Source organism: Perissodus microlepis, chromosome 9 (assembly GCF_051167445.1).
Source record: "Perissodus microlepis isolate ML-2025 ecotype Zambia chromosome 9, ASM5116744v1, whole genome shotgun sequence".
Classification (NCBI taxonomy): Eukaryota; Metazoa; Chordata; class Actinopteri; order Cichliformes; family Cichlidae; genus Perissodus; species Perissodus microlepis.
The window spans coordinates 17,988,707-18,009,773 of NC_140469.1; the positions used below are offsets into that span (position 1 = coordinate 17,988,707).

Consider the following 21,067-nt stretch of genomic DNA (forward strand, 5'->3'; position numbering starts at 1 on the left):
GAGGAATCCAACCCTATTTAATACAGGACTGGTTGCCTGATAAGGAGCAATAATGGAAAAGCAAAGAAAAGATATGTTGATTAGCAAAGAATTTTTGATACATCACATGACACGTAATCTGGGAGAAAATAAGTTGCCTTTGCGAGATAATGAGTTTGCAGTTACAGCCCTTCCTGAAGATGAATGTTTAACCATATGAGGTGGTAGGTAGGCTATAATGTGTACTCTTAAATTATTTATCAGTGCAACAAATTTGGACTAGTTCTACCTCATCAAGAAACAAACTTTGTGACATTAGTGTTTATGTACCTATGCAGCAATTTGACCTTTTATTCATATGATGGACAAACATATGAGCACTATTAGTTGACCTGTTCATTCATAATAATTGCTGCTTCTATACAGCGACCTTTATTGGCTCCCTTAATAGGTTAGTTATAACCCCTAAAATGACAGTTCCCTGCTGTCTGATTTACAGTGACTGTAAATAGCTTAATGTAAATGTTGACACAAAGTTAATTGCCACAGCTTCACAAATCACCTTCCTCTGTGCACGGTACCAATTAAAATCCGACATGTTACACAGGCAGTGGCAGCTAATGGCATTATGATCTATATTACCAGCTGAGGCTCCTGTAGCATTGCCTGTGGGAGTAAAGTCGACAGTCTAATTTAAGAGCTTTCAGCTTCCTTCATCTTGAGGTGACTATAAACTACAAATTTACTCTTACTTTTCATCAAGTTCCAGCCACCATATGTCACGCCTTAATTGTCCTTTCAGGATGTTTTACCTTTTTATATGGCATGTTTTTGGGGGCTTTGGTCTTTTTTCCCACATAGGATTATCAAATCTTATTATGGTATCCCGTGGATATGGGATTATAGGGAATCTCAAGTCCACTTATAATGTATATGCTGCATAGTAGCAGTTTGTAAGAGGAGCATGAACATTGAGAGGTACAACCAAGTGGCTGGGACTATGTTTAGAAATATCTGTGTTGCATGGACTAGAGGTTGCCAAGTCTTGATTGGAGACACCACCAAAGGTGGGTGAGAACAATAGGGCTAGGGTCTTCTTCAAGACGGGCAACCACCTGCTGGACGACAGGGACACATACTGATGGTTGATGAAGAGTAGAAGACCAACGTTTTGATAGAGGTGACAATCACAGAGGACAGCAACATCAGGAAAAAACAGCATGAGAAAATAGGCAAGTACCAGGACCTGAGAGATGTGAAGTCCAATAGGACTCCAATAAGAATTGAGTGGTTCCAGCAGATTCCTGGCACAACATCAGAGGTCTCTGTCTAGCAAAATATCCATCCATCCATCCATCCATCCATCCATCCATCCTCTTCACTTTATCCTTTGTCAGGGTTGCTAGGGGGCTGGGCCTATCTCACCTACCATAGGGTGAGAGGTGGGGTACACCCTGGACAGGTTGTCATTCTGTGGCAGTGCTAACACAGAGAGACAGACAACCATTTGCACTCACATTCACACCTGTGGGCAATTTAGAATATACCAGGAGCTGAAAAGAGATTACATAAATTGCTTTATATATTGTGCAGTAAAAGTGATACATGTTCAAAATGTCTGTAAAGAAGAGAATAAGAATAACCTGGTTGCACTTTAATATTTCTTGCATCTCTCCATAACTAAGTCGCATAGGAAATTCAAATGTTGCTCTTAAAGTGGATGGGGGTTTTAATCTAATGAAAATGATGATGATGAATGACAGACGCGCTTCTCTTTTCCCTGAGGGATGATGAATATGAGCGAGCCTAGGTGGGAAGGACTCTCGAGGAGGAGAATGAGGAAGCGTAACCGCTGGCTGTGACAGTGACAGTTGCTCCTCTCCTCCATCCCCCCCTTCAACTTCATCATCAGCACCAGCATCATCATCACCCGCCTCGGCAACATCAGCTTCAGCTTCATCAGAGGCAGAAGGAGTGTCCGTCGAGAGAGTGGAGAACGAAAAACCTAAGCAGCACGCATCTTTTTTTAAAAAGAAAAAAAAAGAAAAAAGAAAAGGTGCTCCACTTGAGACGGAAGATGGAGAAATGGCAGTTGCAGATGAGCGAATGTAAGGACCAAGAAATTCGACAAAATCTTCTTTTATGACAAAAACCCGGATCCGTGCAACAGTAGGAACTATTTAAGGAACAAAAAGGTAAGACGTTCATAACATGTTTTCCTCTCTCTACGCTAAGCTGGCGCTATAATGGCTCACATAGGAGCTTGTCAAAATACAGGTATCTAAATATGCATTTAACCAGATTTCAACGAGATTGAATGACATGAAAAAAAAATGTGGCATTTAAGATAGTCTACTATCTTAAATAATTATCGGTTTGAAAACACGTTCTTATCAAATTTTTTCGTACATCGGTGGAAAATAAATCGCTTTAATTGGTTTGGCCGGCTAAAAATACGATGTTAAGTAATGAATGTCCTGTAGGTGTTAGAAAGCATTGTTTTAGGCTTTAGGCTTTTTAATACCTTATATACGTGTGACTTGTGTTAATTATCAGTAATGAAGTTATATTTATCTATATTTCAAAAAGGAGGAGCAAGAGGAAGAGAGACGGCAAACAAGAGTACCTATCTGCCCCCTTGTGGTTTTGATGTGCTGTGTATTGCCCAAATGAAAGCTGCAGTAGCAATAAATTTTAGAGTTAAGAAAAAAAACAAACATCAGAGGCACTACTTTATACTCACAGTATATATAAACATATTTAGGCTTTACACTTTGAAAATTATATTTTATAATGAATATTAATAATCAGCAAGGCTACTGAAGCTAAATCCTTGTGCTGTATAAAACAAAGTAGAAAAGGTTCAAACTCTTCCCCTCCATTTAACCCTTTCACACACACCGACATAGCTACAGGATTTGCTTATTTATGGTGTGCAGTTCCATTCAGCTCATAAGTGGCCCACATTCATATATCATCCCCTGGTGGATCCCTGTTATGTAATTTCATCCCCATCAGACTGCATCAGCCTCACAATGTTTGCTGCTTGGCTTATATGAGCTCACACGGGATATACACAGCCTATATACACAGAGGCAATGTAACACAAGTGTAAATCTAGGAAGGGTAAAAGGTAACAGCGACGAGGTAACGTGAGAGATTTTTGTTGTGTGTCAGCACATGTGTATTTTGGATACATGTGAGTGTGGCGGTTTGGATACTGAGAGATAAATTATGCAAACCTCTAAACTAAGTCCAAATATTTGACAGCACTTTGGTTGCTGTTACACTGTAATGGATTTCACTTCATTTTTCAGATTGCCCCATTTGACGCCCATACAACATGGATATATCTTCATCTTCGCTTCAGTACGGATCAAAAAAGCGGGTCAAGATTCACCCCAACACAGTGACGGTGAAATATGCCACTCACTTCCCTCAGCCTGGAGATGAGGGCTATGACGATGCACCCTCTTTTGAGGACTTTGGCGCCTTTGCTGAAGCCAATGTGGGGAAGAGACTGGTGTCAGACAGCAAAGGTGGCAGGACTTTCTTTGGAACCATGGAAACCCAACCTAAGCAACCAAGTGTGCAAAGAGACAAGGGCGTTGAGGGGCAGCTGGCCAGCTTTGGCGAGGCGAATGTGTTGGCCTCCAGGGTGACCTGGATGGCCTTGTTTGGGGCAGCAGTGGCTCATGGCTGTGTGGCATTGATTACTCGTTTAGCAGCTGACCGTTCTAAAGTTCCTTCTCTTGAGCTACTATTCATCCGCTCGGTGATCCAAGTGCTGTCCATCCTGGTGGTCTTCTACTACCACGAAGCCCCCTTTGGCCCCAAGGGCTATCGACTGCGTCTCTTCTTTTACGGTGTCTGCAACGTAATCTCAATCACCTGCGCTTACACATCCTTTGCCATAGTACCACCTAGCAATGGCACTATCATGTGGCGTGCCTCCACCACAGTCTTCAGTGCAGTTCTAGCCTTCCTGCTGCTGGATGAGAGGCTGGGCTATACTGATGTAGTCACAGTGGTAGGAAGCGTATTTGGCTTGTGCCTGGTTATGGTGCCAAATGTAGCAGATGAGGAGAAGTCCAGGCTGGGGTTTTGGAAGGAGGCCTTTGGCTACACAATGACAGTGATGGCCGGCATGACTGCTGCCCTCTCCATGATCGTCTACAGGGCCATTAAGGAGCGGGTCAGCATGTGGACCGCACTCTTTACCTTTGGCTGGACGGGCACAGTTTGGGGCGCCTCCACCATGTTTATCATGCAGGAGCCCATCATTCCTTTGGATGCGGAGACCTGGGGCTATTTAATTGGGATTTGTATCTGCTCCACTGTGGCATTTCTCGGAGTCTACTATGCTCTAAATAAGTTTCATCCAGCCTTAGTGAGCACCGTGCAGCACCTGGAGATTGTGGTTGCCATGTTTCTCCAGCTCATCGTTCTGAGGATGATCCCCTCTGTCTATGACGTCATCGGGGGCCTAGTCATCATGATTAGTGTGTTTACTCTGACTGGAGTCAAGCTGTACAGGGTGAGCAGAGCCATTCGGCAGGATTACCAAGAGATCCTGGACTCACCCATCAAATGAATTTAGATGTCAGTCTAATTGTTTACAATGTTGCTTGGTTGTACAATTCAAAGAATGTCTGGGTCGTCATCTGATGATTTTGTATTGTTGTGTTGTCAAATGAGTGCCAGTTGTGTAACTAATAAAAAAAATGGTGTCTTAATATTTGTGTGGAAAATAATAATAAAAAAAGGCAAATATAACATGGTGACGACTTTGCCCCAGTAGTATTGCTTTAATGTCTAATCAGTTGTGTGACTGGCCAAAATGTTGGGCATGAAAATGATCTGTTTAATTTGTGTGCTTTACCACGCTCCAAGATTTGAAATCAAATTGACCATGTGGGATCTGGTCTTGTGAATGTCAATGTAAAATCAGCAAAGATGTATCTCTGTAAATGTCAGCCCAGAGATGGGTCACGCTACATAAAAGGAATAAAATAAGAACTTTAAAAACAGCCCAACCTTTTATAAAAAACAAAACAAAAACAAAAAAAACAACTGGTATTTATTTGTGTGGCTCCTAAGCTGTTGCTTTCCAAGACAGTATAATTTCTTCAAAGAAACAATTACATATGAGCCAGCAAAGCTACAAAGTAGAATATAATGTCCTTTATGTGATAGGCTGCAGGCTGTGGCATTATGTGAGATTGTTCTTATTAAATCTAAATTGAACATCACAAACAGACTCCAAATTTACTGGAGGTCAAATGTGACTTTGAAAAATAAAAGGTCTTGTCTATAATTCCTTATATTTTGTGCACAAACTGTTGTTTTTGCTGCTCCCTATCACGTATGCTCTGGCCCCGTCGCCTAGTTGATATTTAACACTGGCGATTATAACCCTGGATTCTGCTTCTGTTTACTGTCAGATGCATATCAAACTAATGCCCAGAGGCAGGTGCACTGTATTGAATTAGAGTTGCCTTTTGACAGCGTGAGACCATTTGCTTTTTCTGTGTCTCACCAGTGACGTCTCCTTTTCTCTCTTGAGAAAAACCAAGCCCACTTGAGCTCTACGTTTCCCCAAGGCAAAGCAAAAGCAATGGAATGAAATAAGAACAAAATGAGGATGCAGAGTGGATGAAAAGAGGGGATGATGCTTGCTCACAGCTGACACAAACGCATGATTCACTGATAGCCCAGCAGGTGGCATTCAGGATCCACTTCATTTAGACTGCTAGAGCTAGGAAATTATTTTACTTCAGAAAGCCAGGAAGCGAATGTTTTGTGTATGCAGTAGAAATGGAAGCATATTGATGGAGCAAATTGATCTGAGACTGTGGACAGCTGATGACAATCTATTGAATAATAACCTTATTTGCACACAAATAGGTAATAAATGTCATGGGACCAGTAATATACCCTTATTACAGCAACAATATAAGCAGTAAATCAAATCTGCTTGTGTAATGACAGTCTACTACTATTGAATAAATACAAAATGACTAAAACAACAAGCTAGATCCATTTGCAGAGAAAATGTGGACAAAATCTTTCTCAAGCTAATAAGAAAGTGACTCAAAACACATTCCAGCATGCCATATTTTATTTTAAATAGTCCAATTTATATTAAAAAGTGAATAGAAGTATTAGGTGGAGTTTATAATCCACTATACATGCAGTATTATAGTCTAGTTTTGGGTGCAGATCACAGAATACATGTAGAGCAGGCCCATCTGTTTGAGCAGGAAACAGATTGCATCCTGCAGCGAGTTGCACAGCCTTCCAAATTACTCTGCAAGTCTCTTCACCACAGACACGTTTAATAGATGTATCATCATTTCACATGTGGAGCCCGAATGGGATTGGATGACGAGTTATTTTATGTAGATTCGTTTTGTGTATCGCACGGTTGGTGATGACTGGGCACTTCTTTGAAATGCTTATTAATGCTGAGAAAACTACAGTTGTCATATACTAAAAACACGTAGGCAGCATTTAACGCAATGCTTGCTGAAGGGCAAGCTTGCACTTTTTATGTATTTTATTTTAGCAAGTATAGTACAGAACATCAATTTCTTACTAGCCTAAATTATAGTTTGGGTCTTGTGCTAAAGTCCCACTCACTACGTATCTTTCTTTTAAATACCAAAACATTAAACAGTACATGATGCGATAACCAGACTCACTTTTCATCTCTCTTTTCATACACACGTCTATCAATGGTAGAGATTCGATCGATTCTTTACCCTCACAGAGACGAAAACATGACGAATGCTTAGGGGAAAGCAAAGCACCAGCAGCTGCAGTGGGATTAACGGACAGTGTCTTTGTCCAATCACAAAGTCCCGATTCTCTCTCAGCCAATCGTGTGGCAGCAGGCGGGACCCAGAGAGCGTCTGAACTGCTTGTGTAGCTGCTAGTTAGCTTAGCCGTGCTGCTGAGCGATGACATGCATTGATGCAGAAATGCTATTCCAACGGGGCACGGCGTCTCGTCAGCTAGGCTAGCGTCTTGGAGTGGGGAAAAAAAGAAAAAAACCCTGGCTGCTTAGCTAGGATTCTGGATGCCGTTTCTGTGCATCTTCGGCTGCTGTGTGTAACCCTTTAACATATTTCCAAAAGGACATAAGAAGAGGTGGCCGTCAGGAATCAGGTAAGACCTGGTATGACTAGAGCAGGGTATGAATCTGAGCTGCCGCTGATGGTGAAGCTCTGTGATACAGACTGCAGCACTAACGGTTCTCCAGCGTTAAAGCTCACGCAAGCTAACAGCTAAACGTTAACCTAGACTGAAAAAGAAAAGGAGAGAGAGAGAAAAACGCCTAGTGTCCATGCCAGCATGGCCAGCATACTGTTATCCAGCTGGCAGACGGTTAGTCTGGCTGTAACCACTAAAAGCATATGGGGGAAATTTTCTTAGCCAGGTTAATGTTAGCCGTTTTAGCGTGACACGCTGTCAAGCTCAGGTTATAAGGTAAAAACTCCACCAAAACTGCTACACATCTTTATCATCTTTATTCTTCTTTTCGTTCAAGCGGGCACCACGTAAACACTTCTATTTGTAAGACTGACAATTAAATGAAGCCACAGTGATGTGAATCCGTTTGATCCAATTTACAGTTTATACTTAAATGCAGCTTTATTTTTTTCTTATTATATCTCAGTATTACGTTTTTTAATTGCGTACTGAGTTGAACTCGCTTGGTCGTGGTCACGATGTGCATCACTGGTATTGGGGTTTGCTTCAAGTAGCCATAATTAGTCATAGCTGGTCCATCACCTCTATCTTCACCCAGTGATACCCAGTTGGCTTGGTATCTGTTTATTTGGAGCAGTAGTGCTCAACCTACAGACATTCTGTCCCAGAGATTTCAAATGCAGGAAAAATCTTCACCTTAGAGAACATACAACAATGAATTGTTTTTTGTTTGTTTGTTAAATAGTTTTTTTTTTTATCTAAACTCAATTTGTGGATAAATACCTACCTGTATACTACGTGCAAAATGCATTTGAGCCTACATATTCCTAGTTGGATCACTTAGATCTTGTTTTGGGCAAGATTTTGGGTAATTGCACACTTTGTTTATCTCGTAACATTGTTTCTACCTTACACAACCCAAGCCAGACTAAATGTCATTCTTAGAAGCACAATGGGGCAGTTCGTCTGTATAACTCCTGGCGAGCCCTTGCGGCTTTTGTTTGTGTGGCCTTCTACAAAATTTGGTGCAACACTCAACAGATTATTCCAGCTTGAGGTTTTTGTATTGCAGGTATTTATTTGATGATTTGTGGTTAATTATATCAGAGCGATTTATGCGAGTAGCCTGCACATCTCTGCAACCAAATACTAGCGACTGGTTAAGAATTACTCTGTAATTATTGTCACAAGTTAGTTTTCAAGGAGGTGAGAGGAGGAGGAGGAGGAAGAGAGAGGCATTTGCTCTGCTGTTGCTCTCTTCTCAGTTGGAGTCACAGAGAGGGTATCCACAGCTTGCAGGAGGAAATGGTGATGCCATTCTTATCAGCATTTCGTACTCGAAGGCTTACATTTGAAAATCAAATGTATGCATGGAAACTGCAATTAGGCAACCTATTTTAAAAAATTTGCACCTGTCAGCTGCCATGTCATGAGTTTCTGTGCAGAAGTGAGGACTGTTCCTTCACTCTGATATACTCCTTGTGTACTCCTGTAATAGTCATACATCCCACACTATAATGGTGCTCTTGTTTGGATTTTATGACAGAATAATCGTATGCGTATGAAGGCGTTATCCTTTTTTTGTTTGGCTGTGCCCTTTCCTCTTTTCCGAGTGTCTGGCTACCAGTGGCTTCCAGCAGCCAAATCTGTCCTCGCAGCCCAGGGTAAAATACCAACTTCGCTTTTCTCGATAGTCAAAACGATGGCTAAAATTTACCTCGTCAGGGCTCAGAAGCTAGTTCATAAAGTCACCTTTCTTTCTTTCTTTTTTTTTTTTTGACTTTTTATGAAGTTGAGAAATGGGGATTTTTTTTTTTCTTTTTTCCGCAATTGTCTCTTTGCATGTTATCGCCTTAATCTCTGTTATTGCATACATTCTCTTCCATTTCCTCTTTCATTTTTTTTCTTTTTTTGTGCCCGACTGCTCATGCATGTAGATGTTTGAAGAGTAAATAACAGACGTTCTCTGTATACATTAACTGTGACAGAATATGACGGAGCAACAGCTCCTGCTTGCTGTGCCCTAGCAAAGGGCAAAAAGGCGACTAATGAGCAAAACACTGAAACCAAAAAAAGGGGAGAAAAAGATACATTTCAGCTTAACTACTAAAGCAAAGTTGTAAGGAAGTGCCCAGTTATTGTTTCTTGTTTGGACTAAGTTTTCCAACTTTTGTAAAAGTGTACTGTCCCGGCTGTATTTGCCGTCTTTTTGTTTTCTTTTGGAGTACGTGATTTGACTTCCTCATGTCGAGTAGGAGAAGTGTGCAGTTTCAGTGTTTCTTCTCTTAGTCCATTATGGTTCGGGGTTTTCTTTCAGTGGGTTTGGCAAAGTGATAATGAGGATGTGCGTACTCATGCAACTACGACTCTCATTGTTGTGACGGCAGTTGTGTAGCACTGAATTTCCAAAAAAGCAATACTGTCATAATGAAAGAACTGTGCGTGCCTTTAATGATGAAAGCAGGCTTTTTAGGCACAAGCTTTGGTCATTTCTGTGAATTTGTTAAACCAATAGTAAGTCCTGTCCACAGACCTTCCTCAGTCTGCTACAGTACTTTCAGTAGGAGCAAGAAAATGATGGTTCATGGGTGGCTTCCACACCACCCGTTTTTCTTGTCATGTTCTTTTTGAACATGTTATGCAAAAACAAAACAGACCTTCATATAGCTCCAGTATATGAGAGTGTTCTAATTAAAACCTCTTGTGTACCAGATTTTTTTTTTTTTTTCAAAATAATTGGATCTATAATCTCACCTCTCAGTGTTGTCTGTGGTCCACTGGTAGCAAATAGAGATCAGTGATTAGATGGAAACTTTCCTGTGACTATTTTATAACACCCAAACCTAGGAGCAAAGTTCAATTTTATGGCATAGCGCTCTTGGCCGTAACGACAACATGGAAATATTTGTATTAAAGCAAGCTAGATCTTGAATGCAATCACACAGGAAATCAAACAGCAAGAATGAAATAATTAAACAGTCCAGCAACCTAGAAATCTCATCAGTCATTTGAGAATCAGTTTGTTTTTCTTATTGCGTTTCTGATCGCAATGAAACTGACCTTCAAGCAACTGCTGAGATATTGGCTTTGTTGCAGACTTAAGCATCTTAATCAGATTATTTTGATTTCTTTAGTTTTTGTGTGTAGAAAAAAAGCTGACCATCCCTATAAAAATCTGTTGTTGCCTCTGAAATGAATGTGCTGGATCTTTTGAAGGGGTTAGCAATAGGGCTGCCACGATTAGTCGACTAGTCACGATTACATCGACTATTAAAATCGTCGACGACTAATTTAATAGTCGACGCGTCGTTTGAAGCTTTGTAAGATCCCAAAAGACGCAGGAATAAGTAGTAGTATTTAAGAGTGTAATAACGGACTGAAACAGAAGATGGCAGCACTGCATATACAAGGATGCCAGCTGCCGTTAAGAAGAAGAAGCTGTGTCCCAGAATTCATAGCGCGGCCCAGCGCATTTGTCAACAATGGCGGCAGCTAGTTAGTTTTAATATTACTCTTATTATTCTTTTTGGGTCACAAAATAAAGTTTAACATATTTTCAGGCGAGAATGTAGCTGTGTAAACCTCAAATATCTGCTCAGTTTATCAAGACACCACATATTTTCAAAAGCGCTCCGACGTTTTCTGAGAGGTCTGTTACCCACTAGCTCGATAGCTAGCCGGGGTTCAAGGCTCACTCGAGCCTGTGAGAACACCGGACTCCCGGCAAATGTTTTCAAACCCACCGCTGTCTTTCGCTACTCAGGTTAAACATTTAATATAAGTCACTTAGATAACTTAAAAATGTTATTGTTTGGCTTTTTTTTTTAGTATTTTATTTGTTCCTGAGTAAATCGGTTTGGCTGAGAAATAAAGTTATAGTTTTTACACAGCTGAATAAACGTCAAGCAGACAACTGATTATCAGAAGTGTGAGATGCTCGAGAGTATACTCCGGTGTCCTGTTATATTTTAGATAGCAAGGAGCAGACGGCTGAGTTTATTAAACTCCACCGAAACAATCTGCAGATGTCATTAAAATTTAATAAACTATCATCTTGTCTTTATTTTTAGTTAGCGTATACCTTAAACACTTCAAGCTGTAAGCTAATGATAGTTATATAAGAGCAGATGCATGCTGGTGCAATAAGCTGTATGTTTTACGTCCAATGGATGCATGATCTGATTAGTTGACTAATCGCAGAAATAATCGGTGACTAGTCGACTGTCAAAATAATCGTTTGTGTCAGCCCTAGTTAGCAACATATATAACAAGTGCTGTTTCACACCATTTCCCTGGGTATGGAAAAGTTGCCAAACAATCTCCAGCTTTCATTAAAAATGCATGAGAACATTGATTTTACTCTCAGATAATACCCTAAAGAAATAAAATGAACTGAAATGTGTGTAGGCTGACTGATTTGGGGAGTATAGAGATGAGCGTTTCTGTGGAAAATGTTCTTTCCCCCCTCTCTCCTATCAGAGAATTTAAGGATGGGAATTTTTGCAGATCCTAGATTTTCGATTTTTCCAACTTGTGTCCTTCTCAAACGTCTGCCACAAGTAGCTTGTTTAGTTCTATTGTGATGGCATTTTTGAGTTGAAATGAAGCCAGTATCTATTTTATATCTACTACTGTCCAGTTTACAAATAATCTGCGGTTTTTACTGAAACAATAACAAGGTCTTCTGCTTCATGGCAGTACTTCCCCATATTTAGATTTTGTTCATACTGACTCCTAGCAGGTTTAGGAACCATGACAGTACACAAAACCAAACCAAGAGCAGCTTTATTAAACTGCACTGCTGTGTGTTGGAGTTCCTTCTGCTTTGTAAACTTAGATTAGTCATTGGGAAATCCCCTGGAGCTCTCAGAATCTGTTAGGTAATCTGAAAATGTGTTGCACTGTTGTTTTAAACCCAAGATTTCTTGGATGTGGCCATCATTTTACCTGGTGGGTAGGCCAGCTAGAACAAGAGCTGCCAATTTCAGGGTGTACATGAAGAGGTGTAGGCTGCTAAATTAGGTTGAGTCTAAGGAAATGGATCCTTTCTTCCACAGAGGTATTAAGCTCTGACAGATATCTGCTTACGGATGGAATGAAAGCATGCTTCTGGTGAATCAGCTGCAGAGTGTGCATTCACTATAATTAATAATTATAATTAGATAAAGCATGACTCGTGTGCAGTCTTGCAAGTGGCTTTACAGTAAAATGTTTTCTATGTTTTGCCTTTTTTGCAACATCATAGGCTTTCTACAAACACTTTGGTTATGTAACTTGCTGTGATTTCTGATAAGGAAGCTTTGATCAGGTTTTCAGGGCTGATACAGATCAATAACTTATTTCATTTTGACAATCTCGGTTTCAGCATTTTTTTTTCTTAACTTTTATTAGCAAACACCTACTTGTAAGGCCCCATGAAAACCGTCTTGGTTTCACGTTTCTTGTCTTGTCTTTTCATTTTAGCAACGTTAGTGTGAGCCTCTGAAGCAATGCTTGGTAGATTGCTCTCTTCTGGGGCAGTGATTTAGACTTTGTGAAAAATCAAAATTCAGCAATCAAAACTGACTTTATTACAGGTGAATCTCTGTGCAGCTTAGACATAGACATTGGCATTCTGTTTAACATCTCGTCCCCCTCTTCCAGCCACAGAAAAGGAGTCACTTCACCAGTACCGTCTTTCTGTGGGCTTGACAGTTCACAACCAGACTGAGGGTGAATATGCAGTTGTAATAATAAACTGTGAAGTGAAATAAGGAAGTGAAAACATTTTTAGAGTAATGTTTGTTAATTTGAATTTTATGAACAGATACTCTTCTCAGACACAACAATGGATATCCTCTAATATGGATGGATGCCTATATGAGAATATGTTTGTTTGTTTGTCTGCTATAGATTTGAAAATGTCATGGGCTATGATTTAATTTCTTTATTGTGGTGTTTGAGACATTACGTTTGCCAAAATTACATAAATGCTGCCTTTTATGAAAATAGCACTACTCCTTTTTTTTTGCATGGGATTTTCAGGCTAAATTGCTAAGCAACATATTTCAAACAGTGGCGTTTATGTGGGCCTTTCACATATTTGTTTAGAGTGTAGAGTGGGGCTTTTGATGTGAAGTTAGTCTAAAAGAAAGCTTGAAACTTTTGCTGTTGGTCGTTGCTATGAGAGTAAATCTCTGACAGTTCTCAAAGGACATGAGCCACGGTCTATTTTAGGCCATTCCCAACTGCTGAGGGTGATCCCGAGGGGTGGATAACCAACTGCTTTCACACAGTCATGAATGTAGCTTAGCCTATATGCTTAACCCAAAACACTAGAGGCCCCCTAATTCAATTTTAATGTGATGCTGGAACAATACAGTTTTCTAAAGTGGGAAATCATGTGATCTCTCTTGGTGCTAAAGTTTAAACTAGTCCAGCAGTTCATCTTTGATCTCTTTAACAAGGTACATTACAAGCATCAGTGCAAAGATAAGTTATCTGAACTCATCTAAACTCGAAGAGGGTCAAGCCTGCTCTCTGTCAGCTTGCATCACTTTCCCATCATCCGGTCACCCTTGTGTCCACACTTCCTGTCTCACAGCTGGCCTGCCAAGTCTCCCATGACCCTTTGCTGCTGTGCTTCTGTTTTGTTTAGAGAGAAACTGGGACATCTGGGATGAGCTGCAGTCTCATGGGATTTCAGCTGCTGTGGTTCAGTGTGAAGAGAAGCGCAAACATGTCTTAATCGGCCCATCACCATCCTGTGCTGTCAGTTTGTGAATCAGACCTTCCCTGTATCTAAAATGCACATTTTGGTGGAAGGAGGAAGTGTAGCAGTGCCAGAGGGGCTGAGTGAGCAGCGAGCAGAAAGAGCACATTCCAGAAGGCAGCAGAGCCCTGTGATTTTAGCAGGCTGTCACAGGGATTAGGTTACTCTGTCTGCCTCTGTGAGCTCATGCTGCTGCTGTCTCAGTGCCTCAGCAGTCTTGCCGAGCAGTGATACACTGTATGCCCACACAGTGAAGATAGACAAGGATCCATAGTTGTTCTTTTTGGCTTGTTTAGCTGATACAATATCCAACTGTTGTGAGGTTTTCTTGTTTGTTTGTTCATTTTGTTTAACAAATAACTTCTCATATGACTTGTAAAAGGACAAAAATTGACGTCAGTGCAGCTCTGGCTATTTTCTACTCATGCTTGTCTCCAGGACAGCATCTCTATAAAATGCATTCCACTAAGAGTCCACTAGGAGTGCTCTTTGACTGGCTCTTCACTTGTGTGCTTTTTTTCTCCCCCTTTTTCTCATGCAAAGACTCGAGAGGTTATGGCAGTAGCTGTAGATTGCAGGATGTGGTGAATTCATGTCAGTGTTGTTTTATTGTAATACAAGAACTGACAAAGTTGCACTGTGCATCTTCATTACACTGCTAATTTGCAGTTATTGCGGTTTGTGGTTTACGCCGTCACTTGAGCCTCGTCAAATTTTGTGTAACAGAAAGGTATTTTCTGATGACTCTAAATAAAGGATCGCTGACCTGTGTTCAATACCCCAGTGATGCCATTTGGGTTAGTTTTACATTGCTGATGGGAAACAGTTGTGACTAGAGTTGGTACTCTTGAGAACATGAGTGGTTGACTTGTATTAACACTGCTTGACCTGTCACTAGCCTGGTGTGACATTAGATAACATTGAGCCAGACTAACCGCTTGGTTTATAATTCTGCACATTAGCATGACACAAATAGGCCCACTTTCTTTATAAACACAGATTCCACTTGTGGTAATACCCCCACACTGAGTTCAATCTTGAGCTGTTAGCTGTGAAGTGACAGCTTTTCAGCGTACACTCAGCTGGTTGTTTTGTGTAAAAACGGCCCCGGTATGTTTCTAATATTTTTTGATACTTTGTCAGATATTACTTGATTAATCTAAATTATAATTCAGCCTTTAAAGCAGATGATACTGATAATAATAACGTGTTGGAAAAGCTCTCAGTAAAGAAGCTACTAGAACACAGGTTTTTATTCTGTTTCAAGGCAGAATATTAAAGATGAATTTTTTTTGTTCTATTGACAGCAGACTGGTTTTGAATGTTACGAGGGAGGAATAGTAGAGCTGCCACGAGCAGGGAAAACCCTGCACTTACCACAGACCACCAGATCTGGCTACTTCTCCAACCATTTCATGCAGTCTCGGTGCCCTCATTGATGACCACAAAGCTTGCCCATAAAGATCGTGTTTTTGCTTTATGTTTGGCACCCACGTTATTTTTCCCAGTGCTTGGTTTCTTCAAAACATACTACTACTACTTACTCATTACAAAGGTCACAGGCTATTTGTCTGGGAGCATTGAGTCATGACATCATCGCATTTGATAATCTTGTCCACTGAACATTTCCACATCAGCAGCCCTTGCCCTCGTAGTGGTTTTTTGTTGTTGCTGTTGTTATTGGTTGGCCTCTTTTCTCCTCCACATCACTGCGAATCATCAGTGAATATGTTTTTTGTTTTGTTTTTTATTTTTACTTGTCTTGCAAAATCCTCCAACTACAGGTGATTCTGCATATGTTAATTCATCTCAACTCTAAATGGAAAGACAGTTTTTTCACGTTTTTGGTTTGTTAACCTAATTTTTGTCTCACAAATGCAAGATGCTTGCAAGATGGCGGCGAATATGAACGTATACAGCAGCACAGTGCTCCCGAACTACAATTTTTTTGTACATGTACGATGACAATAAAGGGCTATTCTACTGTATTTTATAATTTAAGAGGAGTCCTTTTTTTGTTGTTTTGTTTTGTTTTTAAAGCTGTGAGTTAGAAAGATAAATGTGAAAACATTTAGTCACAAAGTCAATAAGATTGATGCGTGCTATGTGCTGCTGGCGGATTGGGCTTACCTGTTAATTCTGCCTGGCAGCAGGGTAAGTGGAGATCCACAGTTGATGTTAATGTGACACCGTTTGAGCAGTTTGACCCGTCTGACCTCTCGCGTAGCGCTTTGGGGCAAGGCGACTGGTCTCGGCTCAGTATGCAGCTGCATGATTAGCTCAGGGCATCTGTCGCTTAACTTTTTGATCCTCCCTCACATTCGCATCGCAAGTCACTGTGGTGTTAATGTGCACTTAGTGCTTAGCCATCTTAGATGTGGGGGGTGATGGGTTGCAGCGTGTTTTCTGAAAATGGGAGGAATAGCTGTGCACTTGCGATTTGGTCATGAAATACTAGGGAGAGTGTAAAATAGGAAAACTATAGTAAGGGTGGGATGTTGTAAATGGAGGAGGAGCGCATATACACACTTGTATTCCTGTTTTGGCAGACAGTTATCCAGCCCAGCCCAGGGAGTGGAGAGATTGTTGCTTTTGTCTTGGGTGAAGGAGGCTCTCGAGAAGAGTAAATCAGCTCTTTGTTTTTTTTTGTGCCACTCCCTAACATGTCTCGCAGTGTTCATTAATTTAATTAAGGATGGAAAAGGAGCATGCAATAACAAGCCATGAGATAAAACCACATTATACACCCAAATGATTTTTTTCATTTATTTATTAGTTTTTTTTTTGCAAATTAAGACAACACCCCATATGTGGAAAGCTCAAACCACAGGTGCCCCCCGCCCACCCAGCATTTTATGGAAGCTATGTTACACAAATAATTTTTTTAATCACACCTCTTAGTTTCTGACTCTAAACTTGTTGTAGTTTTAATGTGGCAGCATTATCTCATGTTGCTTTAACTGTCTTCTGTTCTTTTTTTTTTTAGTCCGCTAAGATCTCCCCAGACCTCTCTCTTTTTTTTTTTATTTGTTCTTTTTGTGTTTTGTTTTGTTTTGGGGTTTTTTCCCGCCTCCTCTTGCTTAACCATGCTGAAACTTAGCTCTGCAGCTTCTGCTTGTGTTTGCCTAAGATCAGGTTTAGGCGTATCTCAAGGCCAGCTGTAGAAGGAAACTTAGACACTGCTGCTGCTTCAAATAAAAACCAAGAGCTCTCTATCAACGACGTCGGCGTCTGGTCCCTGGAGTCAGTCGGGAGTTTTTGGGGCGGGGGGTGAAGGTGAAACTCCATCCACTCTCGTGACATCAGAGCAGCTAAGCAGATGCTTCAGTGGTGCCCCACTCCCTCACTGTTGACCCAAGTATCTGCTGTATTAATCTAGCATATTCTGATTGTGCTGATGGCTGCAGGGGTCATGAGACCAGCTGTTGTGAATGTGCTCATTGTTGAACATGAAGTCTTCACAGTGGATCACAGTCTTCCGAAATCATAATTTTAGATAGCTCAGGGAACCTATGAATGATCGCAAACATTGCTGTTCATATAAGCAGAACATTTGCATTGGCGCTGCGCACAGTTTTGAATATTTATAGGCCAGTGCTAAATTTAAAATAATATCCTTCATCACTGGTGCTCGCTGAGAGCCTCGCTCACTGACGTACCCACATTTCTGACGCACAGTGCCTCTCTTTTTTTGCTTCCCTGTTGCAGTAATCTTTACCATCGTTCTGATTTCTCGCTTCACATTTGATGCCTAAAAGAAAAGAGAGTTTGGTAGTTTAGCATTGCTCCTAACCGCCTGTGTAAATGTATGAAGGCTTCGTTTGTACACCGTCATTGTGAATAGTCAGTTATGACTGTTATTAAAAGAATACAATTAGTGGAGGGAAATTATATCTGAAGAGACTAAACTGTGGAAATGTTGGCTGGCCTTCTGCTAATATAGTTTAATAACATCATCTGTATCTTGGCATTGGTGCACTACAAAGACAATGTTGTAAACACACTGGGTTCATTTTATTTAAAAATCAAGAGCCAACACTGTATAAAAGAGGAAGTTTCCTGGTAATATCGACAAATCTGCAGAGAAGAGTTTTAAGAAGAAGCAAGTAGTAATTATCTCGCATCGTTCTTGTTCTTTTTCTAGGTCAGCAGAATTGTCAGAGCCCTTGAAGTTCTCAGCTTTGATGCAGTACAGGTACGGCTGCCTGTTTCTAAACGGCTTCTAAATTTACGTCTGCTGTGTCTTCTAAATAATCATTCTACACGAGCAAACACCACAGTCTGGACATGCGTCTCAAGTGTTAGCAGACACAGGAAACAGATGCTCATAATCCATACTTGGGCAAGATATGAAGGCTCGGTATAAGTGTAAATAAGTAACTGCTACTGCTGCTCATGAGATAACACTATTCTCGATGACACTATTTTGAAAATGTTTTAATGTTTAAAAGGATTCAAAGAGTTTGTGAGGTAGAATATACCCTTTGGTCACTCTCATGTCTCTCCTTGCTCTCTCTCAGTGTTCCTAGTGCAAGATGACGGAAGAGGTGATTGTCATCGCCAAATTTGACTACATGGCCCAGCAGGACCAGGAGCTGGACATCAAGAAAAACGAGCGTCTCTGGCTTCTCGATGACTCAAAGTCCTGGTGGAGGGTTCGAAATGCCACCAACAAAACAGGCTTTGTGCCGTCCAACTATGTGGAAAGGAAAAACAGTGCCAGGAAAGCATCTATAGTCAAGAATCTCAAAGACACACTAGGTAAAAAGTAGTTATGATTTCCTGACTTTGACTTGAAGCTGTATTAAAGTTAACACTCTTCTCCACAAATTTGTTTAGTGTTATGGAGGATCTCACCATTTCCCGGTAAAGCTTTGATGATGTTTTATGAAATATTTGCGCATGTTTGATGCCTTGCAGCATCTTTGACTGTTGGTTGAAGTGCTTTGTGTTTAGCATGCTTTAAAAAAGAAAAAGAAGAGTGGCATTACAGAGCACGTTTATCTAGGCCAGCTACAATACGTCTCTGACCACATTGTTGTGGCGTGTGATGAATCTTGTGAAAGTCACCACAGGAGAATGGTCGCAGGCTGATATGTGATTGGTTGAAATGCAGAGAGCGATTTTCATCTCACTGTGCACTTTAGTTTGAAACTTTAGTTTCTTGGAGCGTTGTCTGATGCACGATTGTGTATTTTGAAGCATTTATTCTGGTAAGGCGGTGATCTCTATTTTTAAATGCAAATACAATTAATGTTTTCTCCTGTTGATGTGTGTTAGGTGGAGGTAAATTGGACAATTTCAAGTTTCTGTTTCTGTATGAGCAGCACCTAATCCTTTTATCTTGTCTTGAATTGATACAACACAGGTGTTTTCTCCTCTATCTGCACCATAGTAACACAGTTTGTTTGTGATTTCTCTTTTCATAAATTACCTAGTTTTTTATGCCTTGTCTTTAGTGTCAGAAGCTTTTTTTAAACATTGAACTCCAAACTGTTTGAACCACATGCCATCATTATCCTAATTAAAGCATAATGGCATAGCTGTTGTCAGTTTACGCTAATCCATTAGGTGTACACGAGTCATCGTCTGCTATTTATCTGCATAACATCAAATTGCAGGGGGGAAAAGGGTACTTTTTAAGCAGTTTTGTTTATTGGTGATGTGGCAGTGTCGGCGTGCTGTTGAGTAGGAGGATCTCTGCGAGGAAACCCTTTGTCCGAAAGGTGTTTTTCCTCCCGAAAGTTTAGAAAAAAATGGGGCTATTCTCCGTCCTTCTAACCAGAAGTGTGTCATAAGTGTATACATTACAAATGTTTGCAAAACCCTTATCTGTTGGACACGTGAAATGTGTCTTCCTGTTAGTGTGTGCGTGAGTGCTGTGGTTAGATGAGCCTGTCAGCTCAAATGCTCTCATAATGAAAAATCATGTAAGGGCAGGAAGCAGCCTCTCTAGTTTTTAATGTGCGGCTCATTTCTATTCTGTTTTTGCTCACTTAAATAAGCAGGGATTTCCCTTTTTTCTCCTCTTTTTTTTCTGTTTATGGCTTGTAAATTTTTATTTATTTATTTATTTTTACTGCTGCAGTTTAGGTCTCCTCAGTCTTCATGTCCTAGGCTTTTATAGGTTTATTTGCCTGTGTGTGTGTGTGTGTGGTTGTCATGCACCACAGCGACGAGCTTCCCCGTAACATCCCACCTGTCGGTACATCCGTTGATCAAATGGTTCACAAGAACAGCTGCAGCAATGGCAACTCCAGCTATTTCTTACTTACACATACAACTCAGTAAAACATGAGCAAATGTGGTCTAACCATAAACCAAACTTTATGAAACACAAATATAGCAATAGAAAGGTTGTAAATGTATAACTTTCACTTTTTCTTGTTTTTAATTATTTATTAAGTAGATTTAAAGCATTTTAGCTGTGAATTTTATGGCTGACTCTTCAATAATATGTGGGAGGGAAAACCTTTTTTTTTCTTTTTTTTTTCCTTCTTCTTTTCTTAGCCAGGTCCGTTGCTGGGTGTGGAGCAGTGTCATCGTTCGAAAGAATGTGTGATGGTATGATCCGTGTGTGTGTGTGTGTGTGTGTGTGTGTGTGTGTGTTTTAGTACTCATGTTTCCTGTGTTTGTTGTAAAGTTATGAGTGTTTCTCCCAACAACTGCAGTCATGTGACACTGAGTGTTCACTGACTCACTCAGCTGCTGCCATGTCCTCACAGATCCTTATATAATTTTTTTAAGGACACTACCCTCCTGCTTCTATATGTTGAGGAAATTACTCCTTCACCTTCTTTATTCCTTGTCTTTCCCTTTTCTTTCTCTGCGCATATAAGTGTCAACCCCCCCTTCTTCTTCCCCTCTCCATGAGGCCTCTGTGCTCTGCCTTCCATAGCTGGACTGAAGGCCTCTATATCCCACACTCTCATTGGCTAAGCCTGACCACATGGTCACAAGTGGGCTGCCCTGCTCTGAAATCCTCCCAGCTCTCTGGGTGTTCACATGGAATAACTCTACAGCTGCAGTGGGAAGAGAGCAGGGGCCGGGAAGGAGACAGAGAGAGGGAGAGACGGCAAGCCCAAAATGGACATGGCTAACCTATTCAAACATTTCTTTCGT

The 21,067-nt window shown here is 40.7% G+C and overlaps 2 protein-coding genes across 4 annotated transcripts in view; both read left to right on the top strand.

The window, feature by feature from the left end:
- Positions 1-1,757: 1,757 nt before the first annotated feature.
- Positions 1,758-4,763, top strand: slc35g2b (solute carrier family 35 member G2b). The gene is made up of 2 exons (XM_084939396.1): positions 1,758-2,174; positions 3,297-4,763. The coding sequence occupies exon 2, from the start codon at positions 3,323-3,325 to the stop codon at positions 4,571-4,573; it is 1,251 nt and encodes a 416-aa protein (XP_084795522.1). The 5' UTR covers positions 1,758-2,174; positions 3,297-3,322; the 3' UTR covers positions 4,574-4,763.
- Positions 4,764-4,869: 106 nt separating this feature from the next.
- The window catches only part of LOC146380381 (SH2/SH3 adapter protein NCK1-like), a 28,074-nt gene continuing 11,876 nt past the window's right edge, over positions 4,870-21,067 (top strand). Inside the window, exons 1-3 of one of the 3 annotated variants that reach the window (XM_084939397.1) lie at positions 4,870-7,149; positions 18,090-18,140; positions 18,466-18,706. In XM_084939397.1, the coding sequence (XP_084795523.1) occupies positions 18,481-18,706 (226 nt within the window). In that variant the 5' untranslated portion in view covers positions 4,870-7,149; positions 18,090-18,140; positions 18,466-18,480. Of the gene's footprint in view, positions 7,150-18,089; positions 18,141-18,465; positions 18,707-19,997; positions 21,066-21,067 lie in introns of those variants that run through there. The other 2 variants (XM_084939398.1, XM_084939399.1) reach the window with 2 other exon arrangements.